At 37.7% G+C, this 20202-nt stretch overlaps 1 protein-coding gene across 3 annotated transcripts in view; it reads left to right on the forward strand.

Moving 5' to 3' along the window:
• TBK1 (TANK binding kinase 1) overlaps window positions 1-20202 on the forward strand; it is a 40421-nt gene that overhangs the window by 6906 nt on the left and 13313 nt on the right. For 2 of the 3 annotated variants that reach the window (XM_055328741.1, XM_055328742.1), the window contains exons 3-8: window positions 727-867; window positions 4971-5100; window positions 8099-8280; window positions 12514-12674; window positions 15728-15838; window positions 18114-18293. In XM_055328741.1, coding sequence (XP_055184716.1) covers window positions 727-867; window positions 4971-5100; window positions 8099-8280; window positions 12514-12674; window positions 15728-15838; window positions 18114-18293 — 905 coding nt within the window. Of the gene's footprint in view, window positions 1-726; window positions 868-4970; window positions 5101-6906; window positions 7270-8098; window positions 8281-12513; window positions 12675-15727; window positions 15839-18113; window positions 18294-20202 lie in introns of those variants that run through there. The other variant, XM_055328743.1, reaches the window with a different exon arrangement.

The following is a 20202-nucleotide window of genomic DNA, read 5'->3' on the forward strand; positions in this document are numbered from 1 at the left end:
CTCATGCAGGGGGGAGGGCAGAGGGAGAAGATCTTTCAGGCAGATTCCCCACCAGGCGTAGAGCCTGATGCAGGGCTCAGTTCCAGGACCCATGACATTGTGAGCTGAAACCGCACCACCCGGGTGCTCTCGAGTGTTTCTTAACAGTTAATTTCATTACCTTGAGTTTCTTAGTGAAATTTCATATATGGAATATTGTTTTCAATCTCTCTTTTGCTGTTTTGTTTAGTTTTTAAATTATTAGGCCCTGGAGAAACCCTTCTGAGTTTCTTATCTGACTTTCTTATCTAAAATATACTCTCAAAAAAAATACAATAAAAATAAAATATACTCTCACATCTGGTATTATTAGAGTTCTTTTTTTTTTTTTTTTTGAGTTCTTATCTTCTTATATATAAATGCCTGTCTTTGCCTCAGGTATCATAGTGGAAGCTTTTCTTTTCTTTTCTTTTCTTTTTTTTAACTTTTATTTACTTATTTTTAAGTAGGCTGTAGGCCCAATGTGGGACTTGAACTCACGGCCCTGAGATCAAGAGTTGCATGCTTTTAACTTTAAAAGGAAATCAAGAGCCCTACTACAATTACCTATGCTGAAAAATATTTGGGTGTTCTATAAGACAGATAAATTGTTACAGCTAATTCTAGTAGTATTTTTTTATTCTTCATTATAATATTATAAATAAATAAGACCTTTCTCTCTCTCTCTCTCTTTTTTTTTTTTTTTAGAAAACTGGTGACTTATTTGCTATCAAAGTGTTTAATAACATAAGCTTCCTTCGTCCAGTGGATGTTCAAATGAGAGAATTTGAAGTGTTAAAAAAACTCAATCACAAAAATATTGTCAAATTATTTGCTATTGAAGAGGAGGTAAGTAATCAAGTTTTAGGTAATCTTGTCCTATTTGTTGTAGTTATTGCAATCCAGGAGGTATGACCTAATATAAAAAATTGTTTTATAAACAATGAGTTTTTTAAATGGTGAAAATGAGAGCTCATATAACCAAACACTCTGTCATCAAAGGTTCTTGAAGAGATAAAACAATGGAAATGAAGTATCATGGAATCCAAAAAAGTAGTATAAGAACTAAGAGTAAAGAATATGGTTATCAGGGCAGTCCCGGTGGCGCAGCTGTTTAGCGCCGCCTACAGCCTGGGGTGTGATCCTGGAGACCCGGGATCAAGTCCCACATCGGGCTCCTTGCATGGAGCCTGCTTCTCCCTCTGCCTGTGTGTCTCTGCCTCTCTCTCTCTCTCTCTCTCTCTCTGAATAAATAAATAAATCTTTTTTTTAAAAAAAAGAAAAGAATATGGTTATCAGTATTTTTACTAAAACCAAAAACTAGGTGAAGTTAAATTGACATAATTATAAAAGGAGCAAATCAAACAATACAAAGAAGGCTTTATAAAAGAAGAATCCAGAAATCAATACAGTATATAAAGTATATACTATATATGTTAATATAGTATGTAAAAGATAGAATTGACTTTAGGGAGAAACAGTGAAAATAAGAATGTCATTAGGAAAATTCTCTAGAAGTAATGGAAATAGAAATTTAGTTTAATCCCTTTAGATATGAGTAATCAATAAAATCATACATTTTGAATAATAGTTTGGCAGTTTGTATTCCTTATACTGATTTCATTTTTAGCGAGTACTTCTTAGGAACTAATCAGAAATGTAAATAACAGTTTTATGCACAAAGATGTTCATTACTGCCCTATTTATAATAAAGAGTGGTAAAATAAGTTAGAATATGTGATGGAAAAAAAAAAAGAATATGTGATGGATAGTTATGCAGTTTGTTGTGCTCAAGGTTAAGAGTGTAGCCCTCCAGACTGCCAAGTTTGTTCAAGACTTCTTTTTTTTCAGATTTATTTATTTATTTATTTATGATAGACATAGAGAGGGGGGGGGGTGCAGAGACACAGGCAGAGGGAGAAGCAGGCTCCATGCCGGGAGCCTGACGTGGGACTTGATCCCGGGACTCCAGGATCACACCCTGGGCCAAAGGCAGGCGCTGAACCGCTGAGCCACCCAGGGATCCCCTGTTCAACACTTCGGACACCAATGACCGAAGAGTTTGACGCCATACTACATAGTCAAAGAGAACAGTCCCCACAGGACTCCACTCATTCAGACACTAGCTGAATGAGTTTCCTAGGGCTACCATCACTTCAGACCAGCTGGCTACAAATTTGGAGCTCCTCAGGGATCCCTGGGTGGCTCAAGGGTTTGGCCCCTACCTTTGGCCCAGGGCGTGATCCTGGGGTCCCGGGATCGAGTCCCACCTTGGGCTCCCTGCATGGAACCTGCTTCTCCCTCTGCCTGTCTCTGCCTCTCTCTCAATGTCTCTCATGAATAAATAAATACAATCTTAAAAAAAAAAAAAAAAAAACAGAGCAGCCCTGGTGGCCCAGTGGTTTAGTGCCGCCTTCAGCCCAGGGCGTGATCCTGGAGTCCTGGGATTGAGTCCCACATCAGGCTCCCTGCATGGAGCCTGCTTCTCCCTCTGCCTGTGTCTCTGCCTCTCTCTCTCTCTCTCTGTCTCTCATGAATAAATAAAATCTTTAAAAAAAAAAAATTGGGGGCTCCTCATGACTACTCCCAGATTTGACAATTTGTTAGAATGTTGAATGACTCAGGGCACCTGGGTGGCTCAGTCAGTTAAGTATCCGACTCTTGGTTTAGGCTCAGATCATAATCCTACGGCCTTGGGATCCAGCCATGTCAGGCTCTAAGCTCAGCAGGGGGTCTGCTTGTCCCTTCCTTCTGCTCCTCCCCCCACTCATGTTCGCTCTCTCTCTCTCTCCCTCAAATAAATAAATAAAATCTTAAAAATAGAATGTTGTATGACTCTTAGAACTCAGGAAAGCACTATGCTCACAGTTACGGTTTTATTATATAGCAAAAGATACAAATTAAAACCAAAGGAAGGGGATCCCTGGGTGGCTTAGCGGTTTAGCGCCTGCCTCTGGCCCAGGGCGCGATCCTGGAGTCCCGGGATCGAGTCCCACGTCAGGCTCCCAGCATGGAGCCTGCTTCTCCCTCCCCCTGTGTCTCTGACTTTATCTCTCTCTCTCTCTCTCTCTCTCTGTGTGTGTCTATCATTCATAAATAAATAAATAGATAGATAGATAAATCTTTAAAAAATTAAAACCAAAGGAAGAAATTCATAGGACACTATATAGGAGGATTCCAAACATTAATCTTGCTTGTCCTCGTAGATACATAATGATGCATGACAGTATGCACTGAAAGTCACTAGCCTCAGAAACTCACTTGAGCCTTTGGTGTCCAGAGTTTTTATTGGGACTTAATCACATACTGCCTGCCTTTAGTGTTTAGCCCTTTCCAGAGGTTCAGGTCAATACCTTTAGTCTCAATTTCCTCTGGAAATTGAGATAGACGCGTACATCCTAAAACCCCTGTTGTAAAGTCACATCATTAAACTGTTACATGGCCAAAGCCCTCATTGAAAGAAAGACTTCTAGCAGACAAGATACTCAGATGCTTAGTGACCACCTCTTAGTAGCCGCGGACAGACAAATGCTTTACCTTATAGGATAAAATTTATTCTTTGTTACACAATAGTTAAGCAGTAATGAAAAGAGAGATTTACCAAAGTTTTAATCACCTGGGAACGTGCTTGTGTGTAATGTTATGGGAGAAAAACAGGATTAAGACTAGATACGCGGTATGATCTGGAAAATACGGTATTATGTACAAATAGTGTTATGTATCTATAATGTGATTTGATATATAGGAAAAAGACTGAAAGGAAATGCACCAAAATACTAGCATAATTCTCTCTGGGTGATGGAATTATGAGTATTTCCCAAATTTTCAACAGTCAACATATTATTTGATTATTTAGAAAGTCTTTTAAAGTTATTTATCTCTTCTTATAACTAATAGTAGAGAAATACAAAATATTTTATAAAACTGTTTTGGGGATATGTAGAAAAAATTATAAAGGAAAGGATGAAAAATTGGAGATGAATGCAGGATTTTAACACTCCATAATCACATTTTCAAGATCCTGAAATGGGCATATATCTTATAATCAGTATATATATGTAATTTGGTGGTTATTTCTTTTTCCCTCTAAAGCTGTTCTTAAATTGATGGTGTATCTTATAGTCAGTGGTACATTAAAAGGTTTAAAACAAATCAGTAGCTCAAATGCAGATGGATAGACTAGAACGTTGTTAGGGACTACAACGGCCATCTATTTGTTTCTAAGACTAGCACTGCATTCCCTGAAGTAAAAGCACTTGTCATGAGAAGAATTTCAGGTGTTTTAAAAGATTTGTTAGAAGATTAATGTCCTAAATGTATTATTATGTATTTGAAGGTTAAGATAATTTTTAAACAACCATTATAATAGTGTAACAGTGATTTTCTAATTCAGATTAGGCAACTTTCATTGTGGTTTGATTGTCTTCAAAAACAAATCCAGGGGTTCCTGGGAGGCTCAGTGGATGAGAGTCTGCCTTTGGCTCGGGGTGTCACCCGGGGTCCTGGGATCAAGTCCCACATCAGGCTCCTTGGTTTTTTGTTGTTGTTGTTGTTGTTGTTTTTCAGGCTCCTTGTATGAAGCTTGCTTCTCCCTCTGCCTGTGTCTTTGCCTCTCTCTGTGCCTCTCATGAATGAATGAATGAATGAATGAATGAATGAATGAATAAAATCTTAAAAAAAAAAACAAATCCAATAGGAGTTTAGATGTTAATTGTTACATGTGTTGTATATTTAGAAGATGTTAATTGTTAAAAAGGAGGGGGGAAAAGATGTTAATTGTTACATGTTAAATATTTACTGATTGTAAATATTTAACAAATCCCAGGTAAAGCAGTTCACAGTGCCTTCATCATTGTAGTAGATTCTGCATTTAAGTGAAATCAGGTAAGTACTAGCAAATGATAAAAACTTATTTTTTATATTGAGTCCCAATTAGTGATTTTTTTTTCCAGACAACAACAAGACATAAAGTACTTATTATGGAATTTTGTCCATGTGGAAGTTTATATACTGTTTTAGAAGAGCCATCTAATGCCTATGGACTGCCAGAGTCTGAATTCTTAATTGTTTTGCGAGATGTGGGTATGTTTGTTTATATGATTTTATAGATATATGCATACACAATTTAATGACATTAAAAAAAATTTTTTATGGGCTTCACACCCACCATGGAGCCCATCACGGAGCTTAAACTCACTACCCTGATATCAAGACCCAAGTTGTAATTAAGAGTCGGACCCTTAACTGACTAAGCCACCCACGTGCCCCTAATGACATAAGAATTTTTAAAGATAAGACATTCTTTTTATATTCAAAACCAAAGACCTTTTTTGCAATACTTTCTTAGATATGACATCAAGAGCATAGGTACAAAAAGAAAAAATAGGTAAATTGGATTTCATCAACATTAAAAACCTTTATGTTTCAGAGGATAATATCAAGTAAGTGAAAAGACAGGCCATAGAGTGAGAGAAAATATTTGTAAATCATATATCTAATAAGGAATTTTTATCCTGACAACAGTCAAAATACAAATGAGCCAATTTAAAAATGGGCAAAAGGAAAAAATAAAGTAGGCAAAAGATTTGATAATGATTTCTTTAAAGAAGATAGACATAGGGGGATCCCTGGGTGGCTCAGCGGTTTAGCGCCTGCCTTTGGCCCAGGGCGCGATCCTGGAGTCCCGGGATCGAGTCCCACGTTGGGCTCCCGGCTTGGAGCCTGCTTCTCCCTCCTCCTGTGTCTCTGCGCCCCCCCCCCCTCTCTCTCTCTCTCTCTATGTCTATCTTGAATAAATAAATAAATCTTTAAAAAAAAAAGAAGAAGATACACATACATGGCCAACAACACATAAAAAGATGCTCAGGGCTGTTGGTCATTAGGGAAATGCAAATCAAAACCACAAAATGATAGCACTTCATACGTACTAGCATGGCCAAATCAAAAAGACAAAACGGGCATCTGGGTGGCCCAGTCAGTTGAATATCCGACTTCTGGTTTGGGCTTACGTCATGATCTCAGGGCCATGAGATTGAGCCCTGCTTTGGGCTCTGTGCTTAGCAGGGAGCCTGCTTGAGATCCTCTCCGTCCACCTCTTCCCCTCCTTGTGCTCACGCACACACATACACACTCTCGCTCTCTCTCTCTTTCTCTCTCAAATAAATAAAATTTTAAAAAGACAAAAACAGGTTTAGCAAGAATGTGAAGAAGTTGGACCCCTCATATAGCTGGTGGGACTGTACAAAGGTACAGCCACTTTGGACAACAGTCTAGTAGTTCCTCAAAAGATTAAACATAGAATTACCATATGACTTAGCAGTTCTATTCCTAAGTATTTACCTAAAAGAACTAAAAACATATGCACACAAAAACTTGTACACCAGTATGCATAATACCCAAAAAATGGAAATAGCCCAAGTGTCCATCAACTGGTAAATAAGCAAAATATCCATGCAATGACATATTACTCTTTCATGAAAAAAAAAAATGGGGCGCCTGGCTGGCTCAGTCAGTAGAACATACCACTCTTGGTCTTTGGGTCGTGAGTTCAAGTCCCATATGGGGCCTAGAGCTTACTTTAAAAAAAAAGAAAAAGTACTGATACATGCTATCTCATGGATGCACCTTGAAAAATTATGCTAAGTGAAGGAAACCAGACACAAAAGGTCACAGTATTTATGATCTCATTTATAGGAAATGCCCAGGATGGGACACTTGGGTAGCTCAGTGGTTGAGCATCTGCCTTCGGCTCAGGGTGTGATCCCGGTCCAGGGATTGAGTCCTTCATCGGGCTCCCGGCATAGAGCTTGCTTCTCCCTCTTGGTCTCTGCCTCTCTCTGTGTCTTTCATGAATAAGTAAAATCTTAAAAAAAAAAAAAAAAAGAAAGAAAGAAAAAAGAAAAAGAAAGAAATGCCTGGGATAGGCCAATCCATGGAAACAGAGAGCAGATTAGTGGTTGCCAGGGGCTAGAGGGGATGGCAGACTTGAGTGACTGCTAATGGGTATGGGGTTTCTTTTTGGCATAATGAAAATGTTCTGAAAATAGTGGTGATGGTTGTACACTTTGACTCTTCTAAAAACTACTCAATTGTATACTTTAAAAGGCTGAATTTTATGATGCGTGAATTTTATCTCAAAGCTATTTAAAAAAAAAAAAAGAATATGGCACCCAAAGGGAATAATATCTTCTTGACGAGGAGTGAATCAGTATTTGAGGAATGGGAAAAGTCCAGTGATAAAGAAGGCATAAGGTTAGTGGGAATTCTTAAACTTGACACTAGAAGCAGTGTGGAGACCCTTTAGGCAAGGATAAGATGAGAGAGAAGCAATATATGCTACAGCCTGTTTAACCAAGTAGAAGTTATAAATAATCTATGACTTCCTAAGAATACCAGTAGCCCTGAGTTTCCATAATTGAATGTGATGCCCCTAAACTGATTTTCATGTTATATTTGGACATTCACCTGTCAGCTGTCAAATGTTTCAAACTAGCATTCAGTGGCACTGCCAGTCAGCCAAACAGCTGAATTTCACTAACATAGCCATCTTTATCCTTAAAAAAAGGGGAAATGGCCTTTGAAGAACAGCTTTAAACTTACAAGAAGTATATTCTTACAGAAGCCAATCTGACACTGCCTCTATTTTTTACTGTTTTATGTATTGAGTCCAGTTTACTTTCTTAACGGAATTTTTTCCCAAGCTAAAGAAATATGAAATTATGGTGAAAATTTGATATCTTTCTCAGAAACCATTATCCTTAAGTTTAGGCAGATTACCTTCCTATATATAACCAAAAGTAATTCAGGAAGTCATATGCTTAAGACCATTTTGTTCCTTTTTTCCTAATAGTATTTAATTAAGAGAGATTAGATTCTTCCTTAGACCATATTGATCCTTACTCTTACTCAGACATGAGATATAAAATGTAAAATACCATCTATTCCTTCTTTGGCAAAAATGACTTTAGACCAACTTATGGAAAAACATATTGAATGAATATGAGTGAATGATATCAATGAATTTGATGTTCACACATATATGCATAAATGCCTACATTATGATTTCTTTTGTTTTATTAAGTGGGTGGAATGAATCATCTCCGAGAAAACGGCATAGTACACCGTGACATCAAACCAGGAAATATCATGCGTGTTATTGGGGAAGATGGACAGTCTGTGTACAAGCTCACAGATTTTGGCGCAGCTAGAGAATTAGAAGATGATGAACAGTTTGTTTCTCTGTATGGCACAGAAGAATATTTGGTAAGTCATGTATCACTAACTTATTTAAAGCTGAATATGCTGTAAATATGGGTAACTGCTCAACTAGTTCACTATAAAATGTAACTTTTATGACAAAGATAAAACTTTTATTCTTATTATATGGTATGTAATGAGGGAATTAGATATTGGTATCTAAGGATGCTGTTATTTTTCTGGTAAAAGATTCTTGTTTGGGGGCAGCCCTGATGGCGCAGCGGTTTAGCGCCGCCTGCAGCCCAGGGCGTGATCCTGGAGACCCTGGATCGAGTCCCACATCAGGCTCTCTCTGTATGATGCCTGCTTCTCCTCTGCCTGTGTCTCTGCCTCTCTCTCTTTGTCCCTATGAATAAATAAATAAAATCTTAAAAAAAAAAAAAGATTCTTGTTTGATAACACTCATAAGTTAATTTTACTAATGCTATAGATCTATATTAAAAGAAAAAGCTGGGGTGTCTGGGTGGCTCACTCGGTTAAGGGTCTGCCTTCGACCCAGGTCATGATCCCGGGGTGCTGGGATCGAGCACCGTGTCAGTCTCTGTGCTCAACGGAGTCTGCTTCTCCCTCAGCCCTTCCCCCTGCGTATATTCTTTTGTTCTCTCTCTCTCTCTCTCTTTAATATAAATAAGTAAAATCTTTTTTTAAAGAGTATATTTAATTTTTCAAAGAATCCCCGTACTATTTCAACACAGTGGCTACACGAGTTTACATTCCCAACAATGGTGCCCGAGGATTCCCTTTTCTCCACATCCTTGCCTACACTTGTCATTTCTTGTCTCTTTATACTAGCCATTCTGACTGGTGTGAGGTGATATTTCATGGTTTTGATTTACATTTCCCTGATGATGAGTCACGTTGAGCATCTTTTCCTGTTGGCCATCTGTTTGTCTTCTTCAGAAAAATGTCTTTTCAGGTCCTCTGCCCATTTATTAATCAGATTATTTGTGGGGTTTGGTATTGAGTTGTATGAGTTTAGCTTTTGCCTCTTAACAGACTTTTAAAATGGAAAGAACTGAACATTAAATTAACTCCCCAGAGTTCATGCTGTACTACAGGTTGAAATTTTACTCTAATCTCTTTCCTATTTCAGACTATGCCCAGTCCTCTTTTCAAATACAGTATACCAAAAGTTATAAAAAGAGTTAATAACCTGAAGCTCAGCAATCTAGAAGTATTTATGTTAAAGTGAATATTTTTCTCATTTTGGAATTCCCAGACCAGATCTCAAATCTTCCTTCCCTTTATTTGTGGAAGTCCAAAGAAAACTTCAGTATTCTTTCTTCACCATTTTTAATATGATGGATATCTGAATAATATACACTGAGAGCTTTACAGTAGCTTTATCCTTATGTTCCTATGCCATATGTGTAGACCCAGGCTCTATACAAACAAGAAGCACATTCAGGAGAGAGCCAGTGAGCACAGGTATGTCTAACCAGCATGTATTAAGCCAGGATCATCAGTCAGTCACTCTGTGGGGAATTCTACCAGTTAGGAAATGTATTATTGCACCTTTTGAGGAGATTCCCCCTTCATCTCTTTCTAGAATCATTGTATCTCCTCTTCCCAGCGTGCCACCCTCGTGTGCTAGAGGATATCGGGCATATCCAGGTACTCTGTTCACAGCACCATTTCTACACTAAGTACTACCTACTGGTCAAAGGTCTGACCAGCACTTCTAAGGACAGTAGTTTCTGTGCTATACCACAAAACCAGCAAAACTGCATAGACCCCATATGTCTGGTAGGCGTATGTTTTGACAGTCACTTCAAACCCCTCATGTTTATCACGTCTTTTGGTTTCTCATTACAATGTATTTCCCAATTTCCCCCACCCCTACCCTTCCACCTCCCTACCCCCCCCATTACACACACACAAACATACACACACACACACTGTCTCCAGGGATTGTGACCCTTTGGGAGTCAGATTCATGGATTGCATCATTTAGAAGCACCCTCCTAGTAGTAGTGTTATCTGCATTGGTTCCCAGTCCTTGGGCCACAGCCACATACCACAGTGTCATAAGGCTTTTGTTTTGTTTTGTTTTGTTTTGTTTTGTTTTGTTTTGTTTTTAAGGCATTTGTTTTGATTTGGATGATGATTCTACTTTGGTCCAGAGTACACACTTATAGCTTTATCTTTCAAGAATCTTAAAGTTCTAATGCATAACTTTTATAAAGGCATATGTCAGGAGGCTAAGCATGTATGACTCCTGGTTGTATTCTGCAGAACTAAATGTCCATCAGAATCTCTGTCTGGACCTTTAAGCTCCTACGCCATGTCCTATGAGATGTATCTGTACTCCAGAACTCTAGTATAGTGTCTCCAGGGCTTAAAGTCATGTGTTTAACATCAGATTAGCTATTTGGCTGGGTTGTTGCTACATCCCCAGTTAACCCTCTGAAATAATTCTAAAAAATTTGATTTTTATCTCAGAGTCCATATGACTTGCTCTGATGGATTGCATGTGAGGGATGAGAAAAAGGAATCAAGGCTGCCTGTTAGGTTTGGGGTATAAGCAACTAGATAAATGATGGTACTTCTTTCCTAGAGGATAAAGATTAGAAGGAAACCAGCTGAGAATGAAGACCAAAAGTCTCTTTTAGATATGATGAAGTTTGAGCTACTTTTTAGTCATTAAAGAAAATAGTATGGGCAGCCCAGTTGGCTCAGCAGTTTAGCGCTGCCTTCAGCCCAAGGGCCTGATCCTGGAGACCTGGGATCGAGTCCCACGTCGGGCTCCCTGCATGGAGCCTGCTTCTCCCTCTGCCTGTGTCTCTGTCTCCCCCCACCCCTATATATATACATACATACATACACACACACATATATATACACACACTCACACACACACATATATATACGCACATGTATATACACACATATATACACACACATATACACACACACACACATCTGCCTGAATAAATAAATAAAAGCCTTTAAAAAAATAGTAGAATATATGAATCTGGAGGTCAGGGCAGGAAATAGTTTTGGGAGTTAAAGTATATAGATAATATTTAATGCCGTAGGTCTAAATGGGAGATGAGGAAATGAGGCAGTTATCAGGTGAACAGCTATTTTAAGAAGTTTTGCTATGATGAGAAGCAGAGAATTGGGTCATAACTCAAAGGGTTGTGGAGTCAATTTAGGTTTGTTTTTTTTTTAAATGGGAGATCTTAGGGATGCCTGGATGGCTCAGTCAGTTAAGCATCCAGCTCTTGATTTTGGCTCAGGTCATGATATCAGAGTCACGAGATGGAGCCCTGGTCTCTGCACTGGGTGTGGAGCCTGCTTAAGATTCTCTCTTATACTCCCCCTCCCGCCCCATCTTCTTTAAAAAAGGAAGGGAGGGAGGGAGACGGGAGATCTTAAAGCATGTATGTAAACTGAAAGAAATGATTCAGTGGGGGAAATTGAAACCTAAAAGTGTTAGGGCACGTGGGTGGCTCACATGGTTGGGCATCTGCCTTTGGCTTGGGTCATGGTCCCAGGGTCCTGGGATCAAGGCCTGCACAGGGCTCCCTGCTCAGTGGGAAGCTTGCTTCTCCCTCTCCCTCTGCCACTCCCCCTGCTTGTGTACTCCCTTAAATAAATAAATAAAACTTAAAAATTAAAAGGGATAATTGCTGGAATTGTTGAAACGATAAGGTAGGTTCCACAGCACAGATGGAAAAGTTAACCCTTGATAGGAGCAGTTCCATCATAACTGGAAAGTAGGCCTGGAGTCCGGACATGGATTCAGGTAGGTTGGTATTTGATAAAAGGCATAAGGGAGAATTGATCTCTGATTGCTTCCATTTCCTCATTGAAGTATGAAGTGAGGTTTCAAAATTGAGAATCAAAGGAAGGATGGTATTGGAGGTTTGAGTAAAAGAAAAAAAAAAAAAACGTAGAATACTCTTTTCAGGAATGCCTGGGTGGTTCAGTCAGTTAAACATCTGCCTTCAGCTCAGGTCATAATCCCAGAATCCTGGGATCAAGGCCCACATCAGGCTCCTTGCTCAGGGGGAAGTCTATTTCTCCCTCTGCTGCCATTCCACCTGCTTGTGCTCATTCTCTCTCACAAATCAAAAAAAAGAAAGAAAGAAAGAAAAAGAAATAGTCTTTTCAGATTGGGGAAGTAAAATTATTTGGAAAATATGACGGAATTTGTAGGTGTTTTTGAACATCCATTTGTGTGTAATGTATTACCATGGAATACAAGTTAGTTTCTTCATCCTTTTTTTTAAGCATCCTGATATGTATGAGAGAGCAGTACTAAGAAAAGATCATCAGAAGAAATATGGAGCAACAGTTGATCTTTGGAGCATTGGGGTAACATTTTACCATGCAGCTACTGGATCACTGCCATTTAGACCATTTGAAGGGCCACGTAGAAATAAGGAAGTGATGTAAGTGGTTTCTCCATCTGAAATTAGAAATACTTTTTAAAATGTATTTCCGTATTATTTTGTTTCATCATGCATTAGGGATGTACACTAATGAAAATTGCTTTTAGCCATCATTTCTGGTATTTCATGCTATTTTGTTTTGAATAAGAATGCAACCTTATAAAGGCATAATTTTTCATATTGTGTTTAAGTATTTTATATACAAAGTGTAAATGGCATCATTCTTTGGTCCATTATTAAAAATATACTTCTGGATTCGATTTCAACACACTGTTTATTTCTCTATGTGTACTAATCGGGATGTTTTTCCTTTATATAACTGAAAAAAAAGAATAACTCTGTGAGGTACTAGAACCATTACCAGATTTAAGAGAAATAAAATTTTTTAAAAAGGCGGGGGGGGGGGTCCCCAGTTGGCTTTAGCAGTTTAGCACCCCCTTCAGCCCGGGGTGTGATCCTAGAGACCGAAATCAAGTCCCATGTCGGGCTCCCTGCATGGAACCTGTTTTTTCCCTCTGCCTGTGTCTCTGCCTCTCTCTCTCTCTCTCTGTGTCTCGAATGAATGAATAATTTTTTTCTAAGTTTAAAAAAAAAAGATTTTTACCCTGATCTGATTTCTTTTACCATTTCAGAAATAACATTTAATATACATATATAACATTTAATAATTTTTTTTCTAGTGTCGTGGTTTCAGTCCAAAGGCTAAAAATGTACTTTAGTAGTACATTATACTTTTAGGTACTGCCATAATTATTGGGAAATAGTTACCTTGTATAAAATCACTGTTGGTACACCAAATAAAGGAGGAAAGAGAAATGGAATTCTAGATGTGAAATTTTTTATAAACATCTCTACACTGACCACATGTCTTTTTATTGTAAGAAAAATTAGTGAATGACCCTGCTTCATGAGAAAGGGCCAATCTGTGTACACATAAAGCTGTAAGGTTGGGATCCCTGGGTGGCGCAGCGGTTTAGCGCCTGCCTTTGGCCCAGGGCGCGATCCTGGAGACCCGGGATCGAATCCCACGTTGGGCTCCTGGTGCATGGAGCCTGCTTCTCCCTCTGCCTGTGTCTCTGCCTCTCTCTCTCTCTCACTGTGTGCCTATCATAAATAAAAAAAAATTAAAAAAAAAAAAAGCTGTAAGGTTATAAATGCTGTTTAGAGAATGTTCTGGGACAGTAACTCACTGCAGCCCAGTGTGTCCAATCATTCATTAGATCTTAATATTTCTCTCAGACCTTTGCATTTTACCTGCCTTTTGTAAGCAGACATGATTTAAATAGTCACAACTATAAGAATATAGTCTTTAATCTCACTTCTGGAAATTGAAGGAGAATATTTTTCAATATGTTTGTTGATTTGAGGAGGTAGAACCAATTGATACAGTGACTCTTGCTAAAACCTGTATATCTGAATGTTTTCAGCAAGGACAGTCTGAATATTCATGCAAAGAAGACTCATCCATTACTGTACTAATGGTCTTGGTATAATGTCATTTTGAGCCTGCTTTACAGCAGTGCCTCTTTTATAAAAATCTTTTCATTAATGAAGGCTGAGAGTCAGTTTGTGTTTTTCTCCTTAAACCTAAATTGTGCCTAACAGTTAATCATGTTTTTATAGTCATACATATATTTTAAAGATTTTGCAGCATTTTTTGCTGCCCTAAAAATGGCTTAAATAAAAGCATGATGTTCCCTAATAAAGGAAACGTGACAAAATGATAATTTTTGTCCTCATGTGCACAGAAACCCCATTAGAAGAATTTATTTCTTTATATGCACAGCTTTTCATGAACACTGATAATGTTCAGAGGTGCTTGAGATAGTAATGGACTGTTTTACTATTGAAGGATGCATTCATCACGTTATAGCAGTGTTGTTCCTTGGTATCTCATTTCATGTCATCAGTGTATTTATATATGGATCTTATCAAAATGAGTAAAGCTTTTCCAGAAATTTTAAGAATTGTGCCACTCATTCTGTTCACCACTTCTTTCTTGCATTAATGTCATATCTCTACTTACTTCTCCATAGTCAGATCTTTTCCCATGTGAATGCAACTTACTTTTCACATTAAATTCCTTCTTCTGTGAAAAATGTTAAAACCGAACTCCTGGCTGCCTCTCCTGAGAAAGCAGCAGGTGGTCAAAATCAGTGGTACTAGTGTCTTCTGCTTCTTAGAGAATATATTGATTTGCTCAGAGCACATTTCTGTAGACATTAAACAAACGAACAAAAAGTCATGCCAGAAATAATATCTATAAACTTATGTAAGACTGCTGTATTATGTTTTACATTTTCATCTGGATGAAAGTATTTCTGAAGGCATGGAACCCTTATTTTTCTCCCGCTCTCAGGTTTTGTTTAGGAAAGTGTTGAAACCTGCCAGGTTTCATGGACTCTCTCTCATTGACTTGCTACATCTTTATGGTATTCCTTTGCTTTCCCCTCCAGCCCTTTCTCCACCTCTTTTTTTTTTTTTATCACCTACCTCAAGGATCCAGTTAAATTTGGCTTTTAATGTTGGTACACACCCCCTATTCCTGTATGTCTGTGTATTTTTTTGATTTTCAAAAAATCTTTCTGATACTGTACTATGTATACTGTTGTTTTCTTAAAAAAAAAAAAGAATGCTATTGTTCATCCTGCAGTAATTTCATAGTCTAGTTGACTGCCTTTGGATAATATGGGTAAAATGAATTTTTATGGCCTAGAAACATCTGTAACATAACTTTTTTGTGTTTGCTCGATTTTTTCAGATGGAAAATTAATATTTTTGTTGTCAACATCAAGATGCTGTTATATGTCACTCTGAGATCCCAATGAAAATTAATTATGGCATATATAAAATAATCGTACAACCACACTATTCTACTTCAGTCAGTCAGATTCAAAGTATTTTGATTGTTTTATGGATCCTGTGAACATCAATCACAAAGTTTCGTCTAGTAGATAATTGTAGGTGCAACTGAGGAAATATTTTTGCAAAGCCCATTGATACACCATGCAATAATGAACTGCTTATTTTATTCTGCATTTATTCCTCCCAAGGTATAAAATAATTACTGGAAAGCCTTCTGGTGCAATATCTGGAGTACAGAAAGCAGAAAATGGGCCAATCGACTGGAGTAGAGACATGCCTGTTTCTTGTAGTCTTTCTCGGTCAGTATGGTGTATCCAGTTCTGTTCTACACTTCAGTGTTTGAAATCTTTATTGACTAAAATCACAAATACTTAAGTATAGTTTGATTTGGGTTTTCAGGGGGGGTTTGTAAGATGTTACTATGTTTTAGATGTGCTTTGATTTGTCATCTTTGGCCTTGTGGCACTATAAAGATTGATTCTGATCTATATAAATAGTTTTGTCAGATCTCTATTAGGACAGAGGACAAACATTTTTGAAATTGCTAATCACTAGTCTTAGAATTCTGTCCTGAGTAGAGATCCAGCTTAGGACCTTGGCATCTTCTGTAGTGACCATCCATATTGACAGACCACAAATAGTGGTACAGATGGGAATAACTAGAGTTCTAAAGAACACTCAATAAGTTTAGTAATATCCTCATTTTAAAAAAGTCTTCATATTATTGAAAAGGGGAGAATTAATCATTTTCTACTACTTTTTTCAGCATCTCAAATGTTCAGATGGGTCTTCTTTAACTTAGCAACCAGAACTCAAAAAAATTATATTATCAGACATGAATTCTGTTACCTCAAAGAAAAATTTAAGGAGAAGGAAATTAAAAGTAAAGAGTAAATTATTTTAGATTTTACTCTGGAAATAAAGCCAAGACACTTAGCAATATTTGGAATTTCTGATTACTAAATTAACTTCCATTTTTCCTGAGTGTGGCAGTTGTGTAATCCACAGGTAACATAGGTTATGATTTACTAGCTTAACATCTATTATAATTTGTGGGTACTTTTTCAATGCAAAATTTCTTTCTATAAATAAATTCAAAAGATATTTTAAACTTATTTTTATAAATACTTTAATACAAATTAGCAATGAAAACAACTGCAAAAAAAAAAAAAGATAACCATCATTATATGTATTAGCCAAAACTGTGTAACAAGTGAGAAAGACCTAATAACTTAGTGTGTAGGTGAAAAAGGATATAGATTGACCCTTCTCATTGAAAGTTCACATGTGTATGTGACTCAAAGCCAAGCTGAATCCTTAGACTCAGACTGTTGCGTTAAGACCTGGTCTCTTCAGATCATTAGATCTGCTTTTCTCTGATTTGTCTTTACTCTGGGTCAGGCTTTTTGCTGGTAGCCACAAGGTAGCTGCTGCCATTCACAGACTTACATTCTCAATGCTTTGAAAGCTCAGTCTAAGACCCGTAGCAAAGATTTCTGGGTTGATTCTCATTTAACTGACTTGCATGCTACCACCTCCAACTAATGATGATAACCACACCAAAGAATTGTTCCAGTGTCTGTTACCATAGTCAATATATAGTTTAGGGACACCTGGGTGGCTCAGTCAGTTAAGCGCCCGACTCTTGATTTCAGTTCAGGTCTTGATCTCAGAATTTTGAGTTCATGCCCCATGTTGGGCTCTACACTAAGCATTGAGCCTACATTTAAATATATATATATATATACTTTTTTTTAACTATTTGAAATTGCTAATTGAGAGTCTGAGTATATTATATAATTCAGTGAAAGCATGAGAAAAAATAAAGGCCTTTCCATTCTTTTTTTAAATTTTTTTTAAATTTAAGCTTTTTCTAAAAATTTTATTTGAATTCAGTTAATTAACATATAATGTATTAATTGGTTTCAGAGGTAGAGGTCCATGATTCATCAGTCTTATATCATACCCAGTGCTTATTACATCACATACTCTCCTTAATATCCATCACTCAGTTACCCTATCTCCCCACCCACTCCCCCTTAAATTTAAGCTTATTAGTCAAAGATTATCTCTAGTTGAGTTGGCACTAATTGATTGCTGGATAATTATATTAATTTTACTTTCTAAAGAAGTAAAGAAAACTACAAAAGGCATATAAATTCAACATTAAAATTATATATTAGAGAGCTATATTAAAAGGACATTAAAGATCCTGAAATTCAACCATTATCTTATCATCGTGACTGCCTGGTTCTAATCCATTGATCTTGCCTGGATGGCCATGGATATATATAACATTAGAATGTGTTTGGAAAAGTAAGAAAATTTGAGAAGGAGCAAATCAAAGGAAATAATCAGTAAAAGATAAGGTAACATAAAAATACCATAACCCCTGATTGAGAAGTGATCTTAAGCTAAGTTACCTGAATTTCTGAAAAGTTGGCAGATATTTTAAAATTTTAGATCAATCTAAGTTGTAGCAGTTCCTTTGATTTGTTGGTAAATATTATGATTCTTGTACCTAGACAAAATACAACATTCACTCTTCAAGTAACTTTTTCAATACTATTTTAGGGGTCTTCAAGTTCTACTTACCCCTGTTCTTGCAAACATCCTGGAGGCAGATCAGGAAAAGTGTTGGGGTTTTGACCAGTTTTTTGCAGAAACTAGTGATATACTTCATCGAATGATAATTCATGTTTTTTCACTGCAACAAATGACAGCTCATAAGATTTATATTCATGGCTATAATACGTAAGTACCTCTTTATGTTTTCATCCTATATCATAATGTGTTCTATAATTATCTTCCTAAATTAATAGAGGAAATGGAAAAGATGTCTCAGCTTCTTCAAAGACACCCACTTCCCACTTAGGAAATTACGTTTCAGTGCTTAATAAGTTCTTTTTCTCTTATTTTTGGAGTAAAAGGATTAATTTTCTACATAAAATTTATGGGTAAATTAGTTCTTTAAACTGCAAGTTTTGCAAGACAATTCTTTTTTCTATGCCTTCTCTCTTACATAATCACATAACCACAAATAACATCTACCAATAAATGGGCTGGGTTTTATTAAGAGTACTGCCCTGTCAGGGTTGCCTGACTGGCTCAGTCAGTAGAGCATGCAACTCTTTTTTTTTTTTTTTTTTTTTATTTATTCATAGAGACACAGAGAGAGAGAGGGGCAGAGGCACAGGCAGAGGGAGAAGCAGGCTCCACACAGGGAGCCCTATGTGGGACTCGATCCAGGGTCCCCAGGATCAAACCCTGGGCTGCAGGCGGCGCTAAACCGCTGCGCCACTGGGCTGCCCAGCATGCAACTCTTAATCTCTGGGTCCTCAGCTCAAACCCCATTTTGTTGTAAAGCTTATTTTTTAAAAAAAGAAAGCTGCCTGTTTTGTTTTGTTGGCACTGCCCTGTCATTTAAAAAATAATAAAACAGGGCACCTGCGTGTCTCAGTTAGTTGAATATCTGCCTTCAGCTCGGGTCATGGTCCCAGGGTCCTGGGATCAAGCCCCACATCAGGCTCCTTTCTCAGTGGAGAGTCTGCTTGTCCCTTTGTTCCTTCTCCCTGCTCTTGCATGCTCTCTCTCTCCTCAATCTTAAAAAAATTTAAAGCATAAGTCTTTTTTTTTTTAAGAGTTTATTTATTTATTCGAGAAACAAATAGGCAGAGACACAGGCAGAGAGAGAAGCAGGCTCCATGCCGGAAGCCTGACGTGGGACCTGATGCTGGGTCTCCAGGGTCACGCCCTACGCTGAAGGCACCGCTAAACCACTGAGCCACCCAGGCTGCCCCTAAAGCATAAGTCTTAAATATAGTTAGTATGGTTATTATTTGCATACGTGGCATAAAATCCTTATTAAGTGCTAATGAAATAATCATTTGTGTTAACTAAACAAAAACACATTATACCTATATTATTTTTGTTTAATCTGCCTATGTGTTAGAACTGCATGTAACTGGGACGCCTGGGTGGCTCAGTGGTTGAGCGTCTGCCTTTGGATCGGGTCGTGATTCTGGGGTCCTGGGATCAAGTTTTGCGTCGGGCTCCCTGCAGGGAGCCTGCTTCTCCCTCTGCCCGAGTCTCGGGCTCTGTCTCTGCCTCTCATGAATAAATAAATTAAAATCTTAAAAAAAATTAAAAAAAGAAGTGAACGGAACTAAGTATCACACACCTACATGTAAAACTAGGGAAATCTGAATATCATAGGTGTATTATATCAGTATCAATATCCTGGTTGTAGTATACTATATTATATGCAAGATGTTACCATTGGGGAAAACTGGACAAAGGGTATATAGTGTTTCTGTATTATTTCTTTCAACTGCATGCGAATCTACAGTGGTCTCAGTGTTTTTTAAAATGAAGAGGAGGGATCCCTGGGTGGCGCAGCAGTTTAGCGCCTGCCTTTGGCCCAGGGCACGATCCTGGAGACCCGGGATCGAATCCCACGTCGGGATCCCGGTGCATGAAGCCTGCTTCTCCCTCTGCCTATGTCTCTGCCTCTCTCTCTCTCTCTCTGTGTGTGACTATCATAAATAAATGAAAATTTAAAAAATAAATAAATAAATAAAAAATAAAATGAAGAGGAAAAAACATTACACCCATTCTATAAGCCTTAGTGTCTGTTTTGACAAGATTCAAATAGCAGTTTTGA

The sequence above is a fragment of the Nyctereutes procyonoides genome, unplaced genomic scaffold (genome assembly GCF_905146905.1).
Source record: "Nyctereutes procyonoides isolate TBG_1078 unplaced genomic scaffold, NYPRO_anot_genome, whole genome shotgun sequence".
In the NCBI taxonomy this organism is placed as follows: Eukaryota; Metazoa; Chordata; class Mammalia; order Carnivora; family Canidae; genus Nyctereutes; species Nyctereutes procyonoides.